Source organism: Branchiostoma lanceolatum, chromosome 4 (assembly GCF_035083965.1).
Source record: "Branchiostoma lanceolatum isolate klBraLanc5 chromosome 4, klBraLanc5.hap2, whole genome shotgun sequence".
Taxonomy (NCBI): Eukaryota; Metazoa; Chordata; class Leptocardii; order Amphioxiformes; family Branchiostomatidae; genus Branchiostoma; species Branchiostoma lanceolatum.
Window position 1 is genome coordinate 7,760,892 of NC_089725.1, and position 12,595 is coordinate 7,773,486.

The 12,595-nt window shown below is 42.7% G+C and overlaps 1 protein-coding gene and 2 long non-coding RNA genes across 3 annotated transcripts in view; 1 reads left to right on the forward strand and 2 right to left on the reverse strand.

Moving 5' to 3' along the window:
- The first annotated feature begins 378 nt into the window (after positions 1–378).
- On the forward strand, positions 379–4,467 carry LOC136432406 (uncharacterized). The gene is made up of 2 exons (XR_010755525.1): positions 379–470; positions 4,365–4,467. It is a non-coding gene; the product is annotated as an uncharacterized lncRNA (long non-coding RNA).
- A 308-nt stretch (positions 4,468–4,775) lies between these two features.
- On the reverse strand, positions 4,776–5,444 carry LOC136432405 (uncharacterized). Its single transcript, XR_010755524.1, has 2 exons — positions 5,271–5,444; positions 4,776–4,892 (listed from the first exon to the last, which is right to left on the reverse strand). It is a non-coding gene; the product is annotated as an uncharacterized lncRNA (long non-coding RNA).
- Positions 5,445–7,156: 1,712 nt separating this feature from the next.
- Positions 7,157–12,595, reverse strand: part of LOC136434146 (uncharacterized) — a 166,700-nt gene continuing 161,261 nt past the window's right edge. The window contains exons 169-174 of the mRNA XM_066426913.1: positions 12,041–12,177; positions 11,403–11,542; positions 10,663–10,811; positions 10,030–10,235; positions 8,713–8,898; positions 7,157–8,117 (exon numbers count right to left, since the gene is read on the reverse strand). Of these exons, the coding sequence (XP_066283010.1) occupies positions 7,959–8,117; positions 8,713–8,898; positions 10,030–10,235; positions 10,663–10,811; positions 11,403–11,542; positions 12,041–12,177 (977 nt within the window). The 3' untranslated portion in view covers positions 7,157–7,958. The remainder of the gene's footprint in view (positions 8,118–8,712; positions 8,899–10,029; positions 10,236–10,662; positions 10,812–11,402; positions 11,543–12,040; positions 12,178–12,595) is intronic.

Consider the following 12,595-nt stretch of genomic DNA (forward strand, 5'->3'; position numbering starts at 1 on the left):
TAAAAGAAAATTATTCTTTATTCAATTCTTTAGACATAAACAAGAATAGAAGGTAATAAAAACAAATCTACTGAATCTCATTCTGTCATGAATGCTACTGCCAGAAATCTGACAAAGGAACAACGTCCAAAGTGTACATTGAAACGAGCTCTCTCGTGCTTATATGCATTCACACTATCACATAAAATATAAAAACAAACCTTATTTCACTTAACATGAAATATTTTGTTATTTGTCACGCTTCTACACCTCAACATCCAAAAGTTTACTGAATACACACAAGTTGATTACAGATGCATGCAATGCATGGCCACTTTGCGAGGTTTCTAACAATAACAACAGAACGGATAACTCTACCTACAATAAGATACAAAATATATTTATTTATTTATTTATTTAACACATCATTCTCTCAATGACCTATTGCAATCCTTTAGATATGCAGATATGCACATGATTTACTTATGAAAGTTTTCCGTTATGACCCTTTTTGTGCAAAGGCGGTACAAATAAACGTAACAAGAAAGTAAACAAGAAGCGCAAGACAGAGAAATTAACAAACTTTTACTTTTCACTATCAGAGAAGTAACAAATCATATTCACAGAACAGAAAAAGGACAGAACTGGCCACCTAAGGGCGATCTCATCGCGACGGGCATCAGGAGTACGACCCCTCCTTACCAGAACTGTCAACATAAAAGGCAAATCAAAACTTTTCGGAGGATAGATACAATACCTGTTAAAGACTTCTCACTTTCGTTGTCCATATCCGGTCCAGGCCAAAACACTTTTTCCACCTAATCGTCAAATCCAAATCATATCCAAATTCAATGTCCATTTCAATGCATTTGTCAAGTCAAGTTAAAGTGAAGTATACAGATATCATGTAAAGGACTGATATTAGTTCATTTGAAATTGTGACCACAAAAGGCCTTCCGCCGCAAACAAAAACACAAGTAATTGACTGAATCCACAGGACTAGGTTTCGGAGGAAGCTTTCAGTTCTTATCATCGGTCGGGTAAGACTAAACATGGGAAAACATGACAAACAATACCTTGCTTTGTTCACAATTTTGATTCTTACTTAGGACGTGTTCATTAAAGTAATGTTTGGTCGAAAACTACTATGTCTTAGACTCTTATTTTCAGTGCATAGTCTTGGGCAGAGGCCCCCCAGGCGTCAACATGGTTAGCGGAAAACTACCCGCGCCGACCCATGAAAATACACCCAGGCATTGGAAGAGATAGCCGGAGACTACCTCGACCCATCCCCGGTTTGTGCAATAGCCTGCCCAGATACGCCCCAATACTAATGTGAGCATTTTCATAAATAAGCCCAGTAAGCCAAAGGTTCAAAAGGAGAGACACGGCCTCTCTCTAGTCAACATAGCGGTACGAGGACGGTACATAACTTTACCGTTAAATCTAGGGTTATATGCACGATCATTCACAGCGGCCGCCCAGACATCGTAGGAGATAGAGGAGATCTACCTCTGCCGACCGGTCAGGCACAGACCCGATTATGATCAAACACCATATTTTTCTTGATTATTCAGAATCAATACTCTGTGGAAAAAGACAAGGCTGAACGTACATGTAAACACAACATGGGAAAACCGTCAAGAAGAGAAGGGCATCATGAAACATCTCAGCGGGACTCAAATACAATGCTTGCGAAAGTCAGCGGCGTCAAACCATGATCTGATCAAAAACAATCATAAATGATGTATCAAATATACAATCAATTTGGATATGATTTTGTCCAATAACCCCATTTAGAAGGAGAGAGATTAGCGTACGAACCATGATTCCAGCGCTCTGCGTCTTGTCTGCAGGACTTCCAACGGGTGTTGTAAACATATGTGTGAAGCCCACTCGGAGGGGGACTTACTTAGATGTTCACAAGACGGGCACAAACACTTCAGGGCAATTAGTTTATTTTCATGGTGGACTTTGTTATGATTTGAGAACTTTTTGTAGGGACAGTGGAAATCTCTGCCACTACACGGCTTTTCGTTACACTTAATTTCCACGTCGTTATTGACGAGCTTGCTCCTTGCGAGTTTTTCTTTTGCTTTATCGATCAAAGCTGTATCATCTACCGATGTTTTCTTTTTTGGAGCATGAGAAACTGATTCCTCGCTAGAGTCAGTGACGGGACGAGATCTTTTATTGGAGTGTATCTTCCATGGGGCTTCCATGTCAACATCATTTTCGGCATTAGGAGTCTGTTCTTGGCTGCCTGTACCTACGTTTGGAGAATATGAGGGCGAATTGTCGTCCTTTCTCTCAGAAGTACTAGCCCTTTTTTTAGCCTGAACTGGCTTCCCACTTTCTCCTTGTTCACATTTTTCTTTCTTTTTGTCCTCTTGGCTTTCACTTGTTGACGTGAAAGATTCAATATGGTCCGAGGACTTCTGGTCTTCTACACTTTCTGGATCATTTATATTCTCACTTTCCTCGTCATCTTGTATTTCTCCATCCTCGATATCTTCACTATTCTTTCTTGCTTTCTCAAAACATGACATACATACAATTTTCTCGTCAGTAGCACAACCATCACAACTCTCCATTCTACCATCACCTATCTTTATCTCTTTTTTACAATCACCACACTCCGCCTTTTCGTTGACACTGACAGCATATACGCAATTGCAAGTCAAACATTCGATGGTTATTTCATCTACTCCTAGATCTTTTGCATTGGAGCTTTTTTCCTCTGAGTGTACAACTATCTTTTCAGAAGTACTAGCATTTACATCTACATGTTCATCTGAAGATTTGTCATTTTTCTTTTCGCTGTCATTCTTCACCTGTTCTGTAGCATTACTCGGACTTGTCCAGTTATTGCCCGGTGAAATTACTCTGGCATAGGACTTTGGACAGTTTTTGAAGGTGTGACCCTCATCGTTACATACTGTACATTTAATCTCTTTATCGCATTCAGAAGCTACATGACCAAAGTCAAGGCATTTGTTGCACTTCTTGTACGGACATTGAGCGAAGAAATGATCATTTTCGCCACATTTATTGCATACTTGCTGCTGTCCCATGTATCTAACCCAAATAATGGCGTTACCAATCCGCAGGCCGTTTGGGATGTTCTTCTCAAGTTCCATGCGGTATTGGCGCACCCCTTTTTTGATCTTATCAAAGGGGGGCGGATAGGTGGGGCACTTTGCCATGTTTATTCTACCATATCTTGACAAGGTAGCCTGTAGGACTCCTTCGTCCAAATAGGCAGGCACATTGAGACATGTTACATAAGTTCCCAGGCCGTAACCTGTAACATTTACTTGATCAAAAGCGGACCTGATCTTGATGGTGGCTTCCTGTTTTTTAGCAAGACTGGCAAACGTCACTTCGAAAGTATTTTTGTTGATGGACCTTACTGTATCTATATCATAGGCCACATCAACACCTTGCATGTTCTGGAATATCTCGAGAAATTCCTGTGTAGAGATAGGTTCATCTTGCTCGAACCTGTAAGTGACAGACTTCTGGAAAAGGTCCGAGGTCACAGGAACCATTTTACCAGAAAATCTTAGAAAACTGTTCAAACTGAAAAAGGCTTGAAAAAAGCGCGCTAATCACAAAGCTGATTTAGTAATACAGCAAATGTAATTAAGCTATCAATGAATTCGACAAATTATTAAAGAGTGCAATTATCTAACACTCAGCTCGCCGCAACCACGTGGAGACGAAATTCTCCGCTAACTTCGTGTCGCTTGCGACTAAACTTGCACAAATTAATGACTCCTAAAGCAGCGTCATGTATAACTCGCTGGGTGCGCGGTAATACTTTCGCTCCCAAAGCATCAATCAAGTTAAACAGTCAAAATCAAATTCGATATACTTAGAGAACACTCGGCGCGCAATAATAATAGAGGACCAAAATACTCCTCCTAAGCGCAGCGCACGGAGTCAATTCGAAAGGATTATTAAGCAATACTCACTGAAGACTTGGTAACTGCAAATGACACGCGCTGAAAACCAACTCAGAGACCAGCAAAAATAATAAAAAACTCAGCACATGTTACATGTGCTTAACAAAATGGCGGACTCGGACGTTTCTGCTTCGTCACTCTGCCGCAAAAGATGACGGTTGTCTCGTCGTCGTCTCGCAGTTCCTCTCGGGAAGGAAAAGGCAGAATAACTAGATATCTAAAGGAAATTAACTTATCCGTGCACAGGTGGAAATTGTTTACCCTACATTGTGATTACTTATGTAGAAGAGACAATGAAGAAATCAATACTCAAGTCACCACTCCTGGATGTTCCCGTCGAGTGGTACCTTCTCCCGAAGAACGAGCCTGTCAATCCATGACAAGCGTAGAAGTCCGGAAAGCCCGTCCTCAGCAAAGGTTTTCCGTTATGACACTAGTACAGACTGACTTGTCACTCTACACTATGATTCATGCCAATTTAAGATACACTGCTTCCACAGGATGTATATTTCACTTGTGGTCCAGACACAAAATAGACCATATGGATAAATTATGTTGATTAGCTTCTGTAACACAGGTGATCGTCATTAAGGTTGAATATATCTATTATTGTTCTGGTAAATTATGGAGATTTTACAGTACTTCTTTACAGAATTTTTTTCCAAAGTACTCATATTCAAGTTTCCATTAGAAATAATGACAGATATATTTATACCGTATGAAGCTCATGGGAATTCATTTTACAGTTGTAAGATCATAGACATTTCTATGTTTTTACATCTGTAAAATGGACTCCGATGAGGTTCTGCACTGGTCCCCGCAGCAGGAGGAAGATGTCGGCTCTGTGATTCTTCGAAATTCTGCACCGGTCCCCCCAGCAGAAGGAAGATGCCGGCTCTGGCCGTGGGTTCACCCAGACAAGCTCGGCGACCAGCACAGCAGAAACTGGGGAAAGGCACTATAACTCACCTTACCATAGTTTTATACATCATTTACTACTACTAACATTAGGCAATAATTAAAATTAAACATTAAACATTAAACATCCGTGACACCTTCACGACCAGATGATGATGATAGAACAATAACAACAGCAGTAGAAGAACAACAAACTCCTCTCCCCTGCCTCATGATATATTTACGAAACGAGCCAGTATTAAACTGTTTTGGTATTAAAAAGGCGCCGCACATCATTGAAACGTAAAGTCGGACAACCACAAATCGTTCTAAACATACAAAATAAGACATCCACAAGAACTGACATTGCATTAGCATTGCATAACTCTCGTTGCATCGACATAACCGGAACAGCAAGATACATACCTGCATACCTGGTCCTCTAAACGTGCACCGAAAAGACGCGGAATCGAGAAATCCTGTCTGAGACGTGCACAGGTAACACACGTCTGCGGACTCACCTGGGCTTAACGTCAACAAACATGAACTTTCTAACCTATAACCTTAAGTTCACTATGGTACCTGATAGACACATAACGTCGCGGTATGTTTGACGTACTGTCAAAACACGTTTGCAGATGACTCTCATTTAGTATGCAAGCTCACAAGCCAACTCTAAAACACTTCTCTTAGACTTTTTCTAACGTTCTGTCTCTTGTGTACTAACCTACATTCTCCTCCGATCTTGAACACAGCTACATCTATCATATTCGTAAACTCAACGGGCCACACCTGAACGTAACACGGTGTTAATAAAGCGCCGCCCAGTGACAGCTGCAGGTACTGCAGCCGCTGACCTCCATCCACCGTCACAGTTCGGCTGCACCTGACCGTGACACGACCATGCTGAAGCGCCGCCTAGTGAAGGGTGAAGGTATCGCAGCTCAGGAGTGCCCAGTTGAGATAATTAGGTATAAGTACAGCTAGAACCCAGGAGAAGGTGTGTAGTCTGGTGATTCGAGGTTTAATTGCATCAAAGTTTTAACTTTCATTTTCCTAAAAGTGAAGTCTCATCACATCAGACTGTAAGTCCGAACAAGACATAAAGCGAAGATTGGGAATAGCCTCAGCAGCTTTTGCCTCTTTGGATCGTGTGTAGCGTTGTAAACACCTCTCAAGATCGACCAAGTTACACACGTATAACACTCTGGTCCTATCAGTCATCTGTACGGCGCTGAGACACGGACCCTTACACAGACACTAGCGCACAAACTAGATGCCTTCGACTCTCAGTGCTTGAGAAAGATTGAAGGCATCCGATGGGATGACTTCATTTCCAACGAAACCGTCCGTCGCAGAACTAACCAACTGCCGGTTAGTTGTAAAATCGCCAAGCAACAGATGATATTCCTGGGTCACGTCTCCAGGGCGGTTCCTACTCAGGACGTCTTCAAACTGATTTCATCGGAACCCAACCCGGCATGGAAACGCCCAAGAGGTCGCCCTAGAGGAAGATCGGAAGACCAGATCTTCAACACACTCGAAGGGCTGGGGATCACCAGAACTGACTGGAGGGTCTACACCGAGAGTGGACAAACATGGCGTGACCTAGCTTCCCATGTCTGTAGCCGCTATGCATCAAGTTTTCACACCTCTCCTTGGAGCTGAACACCATCCGCACACAAGTTATCACACCTCTCCTTGGTGCTGAACACCATCCGCACACAAGTAATCACACCTCTCCTTGGTGCTGAACACCATCCGCACACAAGTAATCACACCTCTCCTTGGTGCTGAACACCATCCGCACACAAGTAATCACACCTCTCCTTGGTGCTGGACAACATCCGCACACAAGTTATCACACCTCTCCTTGGTGCTGAACACCATCCGCACACAAGTAATCACACCTCTCCTTGGTGCTGAACACCATCCACACACCAGTAATCACACCTCTCCTTGGTGCTGAACACCATCCACACACAAGTAATCACACCTCTCCTTGGTGCTGAACACCATCCACACACAAGTAATCACACCTCTCCTTGGTGCTGAACACCATCCACACACCAGTAATCACACCTCTCCTTGGTGCTGAACACCATTCACACACAAGTTATCACACCTCTCCCTAGTACTGGATACCAAATTTGTTTTGGTTACAGCATCAGACATCAGGGGGGAAGTTAATATCAACTGCTATATTCAAAAGATCTGAGTCTTCAGGGAAACCAACATAAAGTTTGCCTGTATTCTGCCCCTGCAAATTCCACAACTATGTGTAGTTGAAATAAATGATTCACATCAGTTGATAAGAATATCAAAAAGTTTATTGCATCAACTGGTTCAAGAGCTTACAAATATGTGCCATATATACAAAAGGTGCAAAATAGTGCAAATCTGTAAAAAATACTTTTCTTTCATAATTACCAAAATCTATACATCTAGGTGAGACAGTCCTCTGCTGATCAAAATATTCACATCAAAATTATCAAGGTTAAAATCTGTCTCCAATCTTGCACATTTCCATTTATGATTGTAGAAGTCATAAAACATCAAATTGCTATCAAGAGCATCTCTATTTTGTATAGACTAAAACTTCATGTTTCATACACATTGCTCCAGGCAATTGGAAAGAACCCACTTCCACACACCGAATTCACTACTACTTAAAGAATTGCAGAAAGTCTTACAAATCTTACAATATTGTCATACAGTGATACTTCATGAGAACCAAAACTTGATGTGCATAGAACAAAATAATACTTGTCAAGTAACCTGACCTCAAAGTCAAAGCTGCATAGCTAAATAGTGAAAAGTTAAAAATATCTCAGGCATTTTGTCTCTGACAACACCAACCGTTCCCTGTAAAAGTGCAAAGAATGCTAAGTTATCGATAATGGTAAACGCAATGTTTATGCTAAAAACTCTAGGTATTTCATTTATTTCCGGAGACATGACATGTTTTTGGTATTAACGTTTTTGTCTTCAGTGCCGAGACAATGTCATAATTCAGGTCTAAGCTGCAGCTTTCTGCAGATGTGACTTATGTCTTAGCTGCAGCTTTCTGCAGATGTGACTCGAATCTTAGCTGCAGCTTTCTGCAGATGTGACTCATGTCTTGGCTGCAGCTTTCTGCAGGTGTGACTGCAGCTGCAGGGTTTTGTCATCCAGCTGAGTCTGCAGAGTCTCCAGTTTCTCTGCGACGGACGCCTTCGTCATGTTGGCTGCTGTCAGGTTGGAGCGTGCCTCGTTCAGTTTCTTCACTGTCTCCTGTGGGAAACATAGAGGGGTGAGTGTGGCATGGGAGGGGTTCTCTTCTTTCCTATCAAGACATACTCATGTCATGAAGGTAAGTGGTTAGTGGGAGACATACAGCCCAGGGAATAGGTTGTCAGAATTCTGTGTACATACAGAAGGACAGGGGACATACTAAGTCAAGAAGATAAGTTTCAAAGTTCATCTGTGTTGGTAGAAATCATTCTGAAGCAAAGACAGAAGTTTGACTGTCGAAAATTTTGGTAAGTCCAATCTTTTGTTTTGGAAATTACAGTTCAACTTTGCTTTAGAAAGAAGCTAAGTGGTTTGTGTGTGACCAGGAAATAGTTATTATCGTTAATGATGATGATGATTAATGGTTTATTTATTGCCCACACAATACAATCAGACCGTGGCAGTCAGCAGACTGAATTGCAGCCAGACTTAACAAAACGTACACGAGTCATTAATTCGTAAAATTTAAATAAATATTGTTAATTGTTATTATCAGAGAATTCCTTTCCACACAGTGGAAACAACCAGGCTTTTGAGTCTTTCATGAATAAATAAAGGCTTAAACAAACAAACAAACAAACAAACAAGCCCATACCTTGATGAGGTCCATCTGCTGGCTGCGGGCGTTGCTGTCTGCAGCCTGCTGCAGGAGACTGGTCTGTCGCGCCGTCTCCTCCTGCAGCTCAGTCATGCTGGTCTGCAGCTCCACCGCCTGCCGGCACAGCTGGGAGTACTCACCGGACAGGCGGTCCACCTTCTCCTCCAGCTCACCCACCTGCAGCTGGGGGTGGCAGGGCAACGGTTGTTAGGAGCAACGGTTGTCAGGGGCAACAGTTGTCAGGGGCAAAAGGTCAGTAACCTCAGGGGCAATGGTTGATTTTCATTATTTTCTTGTACAGTCAAACTTATGCAATCCGTAGCTGGAGCAATGGTTGTTAGGGGCAACAGTTGTTAGGGGCAACAGTTGTTAGGGGCAACAGTTGTCAGGGACAAAGGTCAGTAACCTCAGGGGCAATGGTTGATTTTCACAATTTTCTTGTACAGTCAAACCTATGCAATCAGTAGCTGGGGACGGCAGGGGCAATGGTTGTTAGGGGTAACAGTTGTCAGGGGAAACAGTTGTTAGGGGCAACAGTTGTCAGGGACAAAGGTCAGTAACCTCAGGGGCAATGGCTGATTTTCATTATTTTCTTGTACAGTCAAATTTATGCAACCAGTAGCTGGGGGTGGCAGGGGCAATGGTTGTAAGGGGCAATGGTTGTTAGGGGCAAAAGTTGTCAGGGGCAAAGGGCAAAGGTCAGTTACCACAGGGGCAATGGTTGATTTTCTTGTACAGTCAAACCTCCGCAACCAACAGCTGGGGGAATCAGGGGCAACGGTTGTTAGGGGTAACAGTTGTCAGGGGCAAAGGGCAAAACTCAGTAACCACAGGGGCAATGGTTGATTTTCATTATTTTCTTGTACAGTAAAACCAGCAGCTGGGCGCGGCAGGGGCAATGGTTGTTAGGGGCAACAGTTGTTAGGGGCAACAGTTGTCAGGGGCAAAGGGTCAGTAACCTCAGGGGCAATGGTTGATGTTAGTTATTTTCCTGTACAGTCAAACCTCGGGGGCATTAGTGGGAACTGACACACGTCAGTAACCAGGGAAACAATACAGTAAACTCATCTACTGTTGTGGTTGTGTGGTGATTTGATTTTGCAGTAAGGGGGAAGAGAGGCTTTCAAATTCGCAGCTGAAACAATCCCGTAGCATAGGAGTAATACATTGTGAACGCAAATTCAAGGTGTCACGAATGTAAGGTGGGGGTCACTGTGAAAACTGCAAAAATAAAACCACAGCAAAAGTTTCAAGATTACTTTCACAATAAGACACAAACTGTTTTAACCACTGACAATATTTTGAGCAGCTCACCTGTAAGAATTGTTTGAGGAGGTCCTTCTCAGTGGCCTTTCTGATAGCCACTTTCATGCGCCCCCCGGGAGTTTCTTCCTGGATGACATCCTTCGCAGTGGCCTTCCACAGCGCCAGTCCGCTCAGACCGGCGCGGGACGGTGTGTCCAGCTGTGAGGATGACCGGGAGGAACCTCGGGAGGCCTGTCTAGTCAGAACACTGGTTCCTGTGGGACACACATTGTTTTCTAATTATCACTTTGTAACTGAACAATTATAGTTACTAGTAAATTGAGTAACAAGAAGCCCCCAAACGACCTTGACCTTCTTCTTCCCACGACCTACCCACATATCAAATATCATCACAATCCATCCAGAAAAGTTATTAACACCACAAATAAGTGGAAACGTAGACAAACATACATGCAGACAGACACCCAAAAACAATACCTTTCTTTTTCAAGGAGGTAATAAGTATAGAGCATTGATTCTTGTAAATGATATTTTTAGAATCAGCTCTGACAAGAATGACAAATTCAGAGATGGCAGACTTCATCCCTTTAAAACACATGCCAAAATGATACCTCCCTTCCTTGGGGTGAGTGTCTGATTTTAAACCTAAAATGTCATAAACGAGTTATAACTAGTCCGTACCTGTGAGTGAGTCCTTCTGCAGCTGTCCGAGCCACGAGTCGATCTGGTCCTTACTGCCGTGGTCCTTGGCCGACTGCATCTTGTCGTCAACTCCGCCCAGCAGGCCGCCCAGCTGGGACACCATGGTGTAAGATCCGTACTCATTCAGCCTGGTAACACAGACACAGAACACATGTAAGACCCGTACTCACTCAGCCTGGTAACACAGACACAGAACACATGTAAGACCCGTACTCATTCAGCCTGGTAACACAGACACAGAACACATGTAAGACCTGTACTCACTCAGCAGAACACATGTGAGATCCATACTCACTCAGCCTAGCAACACAGACATACAGAACACATGTAAGACCTGTACTCACACTCAGCAGAACACATGTAAGATTCATACTCACTCAGCCTAGTAACACAGACACAACACACACTCATCATACCTGCCTCATTGTGGAATTGTTATGTACAAAATGTACATGTATCAGTATATTTTAACCAAATTATTTGCAATACCACCAATGGATCAAATATACATTTTGTAGTAAAGATGGCAGAATTGTTAAGGTGTAACTGCAATAAAAATGGATATTAAGAAGATATTGGTGCTGTTTACCTTTTTCTAATACCTTGGTGAAAATGGAAACATCTAGGTTATAGTCTTGTATTTGTTGTCTTAATAATTGCACCTTTAACTATGTGTCTATCAGTCTGAAGCAAATGTTTGAACGACAGTGTGGTCCCACCTAGTGTTCAGCTCTCCCCTGCTGAAGTGGACCCCTTCTCTGCTAGTTCCCCGCAGCAGCTTCACATCCAGCAGGTCTTCCACTGCCGTGTCCCTCTCAGACTCAGTCTCACAGTCGCTGAACATGGTCTCCACCTTCGGCTGAAGGACAAGAGAGACAGGAATTTATTTATGTAACACTGGCCTGGGAATAGAAAAGATACAAAACTGTTCCCATGTTGAAAGCAATGCTCAAGTCCAGAAACAAGATCATTATATTATTTTTGTTTTTATCAAATAATAGATTTGGATACAAGCTGTTGGTGAATTGGCAAAATGGATCATACTGGCAACTGGAAATAGAGTTTCGGTAGCTGCGTAGCTAATGCAATGCACATTCATAATTTTCTGATAAACCCCTGAATACTCAGCCTTACTTTTTATATAAGATTTGTTTTTCGTTTGGTCCAATGTGGTATTCTTACTACTTGTTTGTGCTTAAAACAGGGATTCTTGTTTGTGCTTAAAACAGGGATTCTTGTATACAGAATAATATTCTTGCTGACAGAAAAAATGCTTTGTGGAAGAAAACACAAGAAAAATAAGAAAAACGATTTTTGGTAGTGTACATGAGGAGACATCAGCGTTTTAGCAACCCACCAAAGATGCTGCATTTTCATTGGCCGATCCTGGTGATGAGCGTCGATACCGGGCAAAGAACAGGTCGTTGCAGACGGCTGATAGGGCGCGGTGGAACTCTTGCACGAAGTCTGGAGAGCTGTCATCTCGGAGATCACCTACAGACAACACATGGACATTGGTTTGTATTCAAAGTGAAAACAAAGTGACAAACTGATCTCGTGGGGTCGTGTGGCGTAACGGCAGGGTTTTCGGCCCAGAACCCAAGGGTCCTGGGTTCGAATCCCCTGACGCCACCAATCTTGTGCCCTTGGGAAAAAGGCACTTTACACTTTCCCACCTCCAGCCAAGTGTAAAAAACGGCTATGTGTGTGGGTCACGACATCAGCAATAGCTGCCTGTGTCCCACGTGTATTGCACTGTTGCAATTCCAATAAAATCAACAAAAAAAACTGATCTCGATGAACTCAAATAATAAAAGTCTATGAACAGTTAGGCTACTTAATGCACTAGTGGTGACAGAGAGGATAAATACTATGTACAGTATCAACAGGTTCTTTGTACAGGGAAAATTTC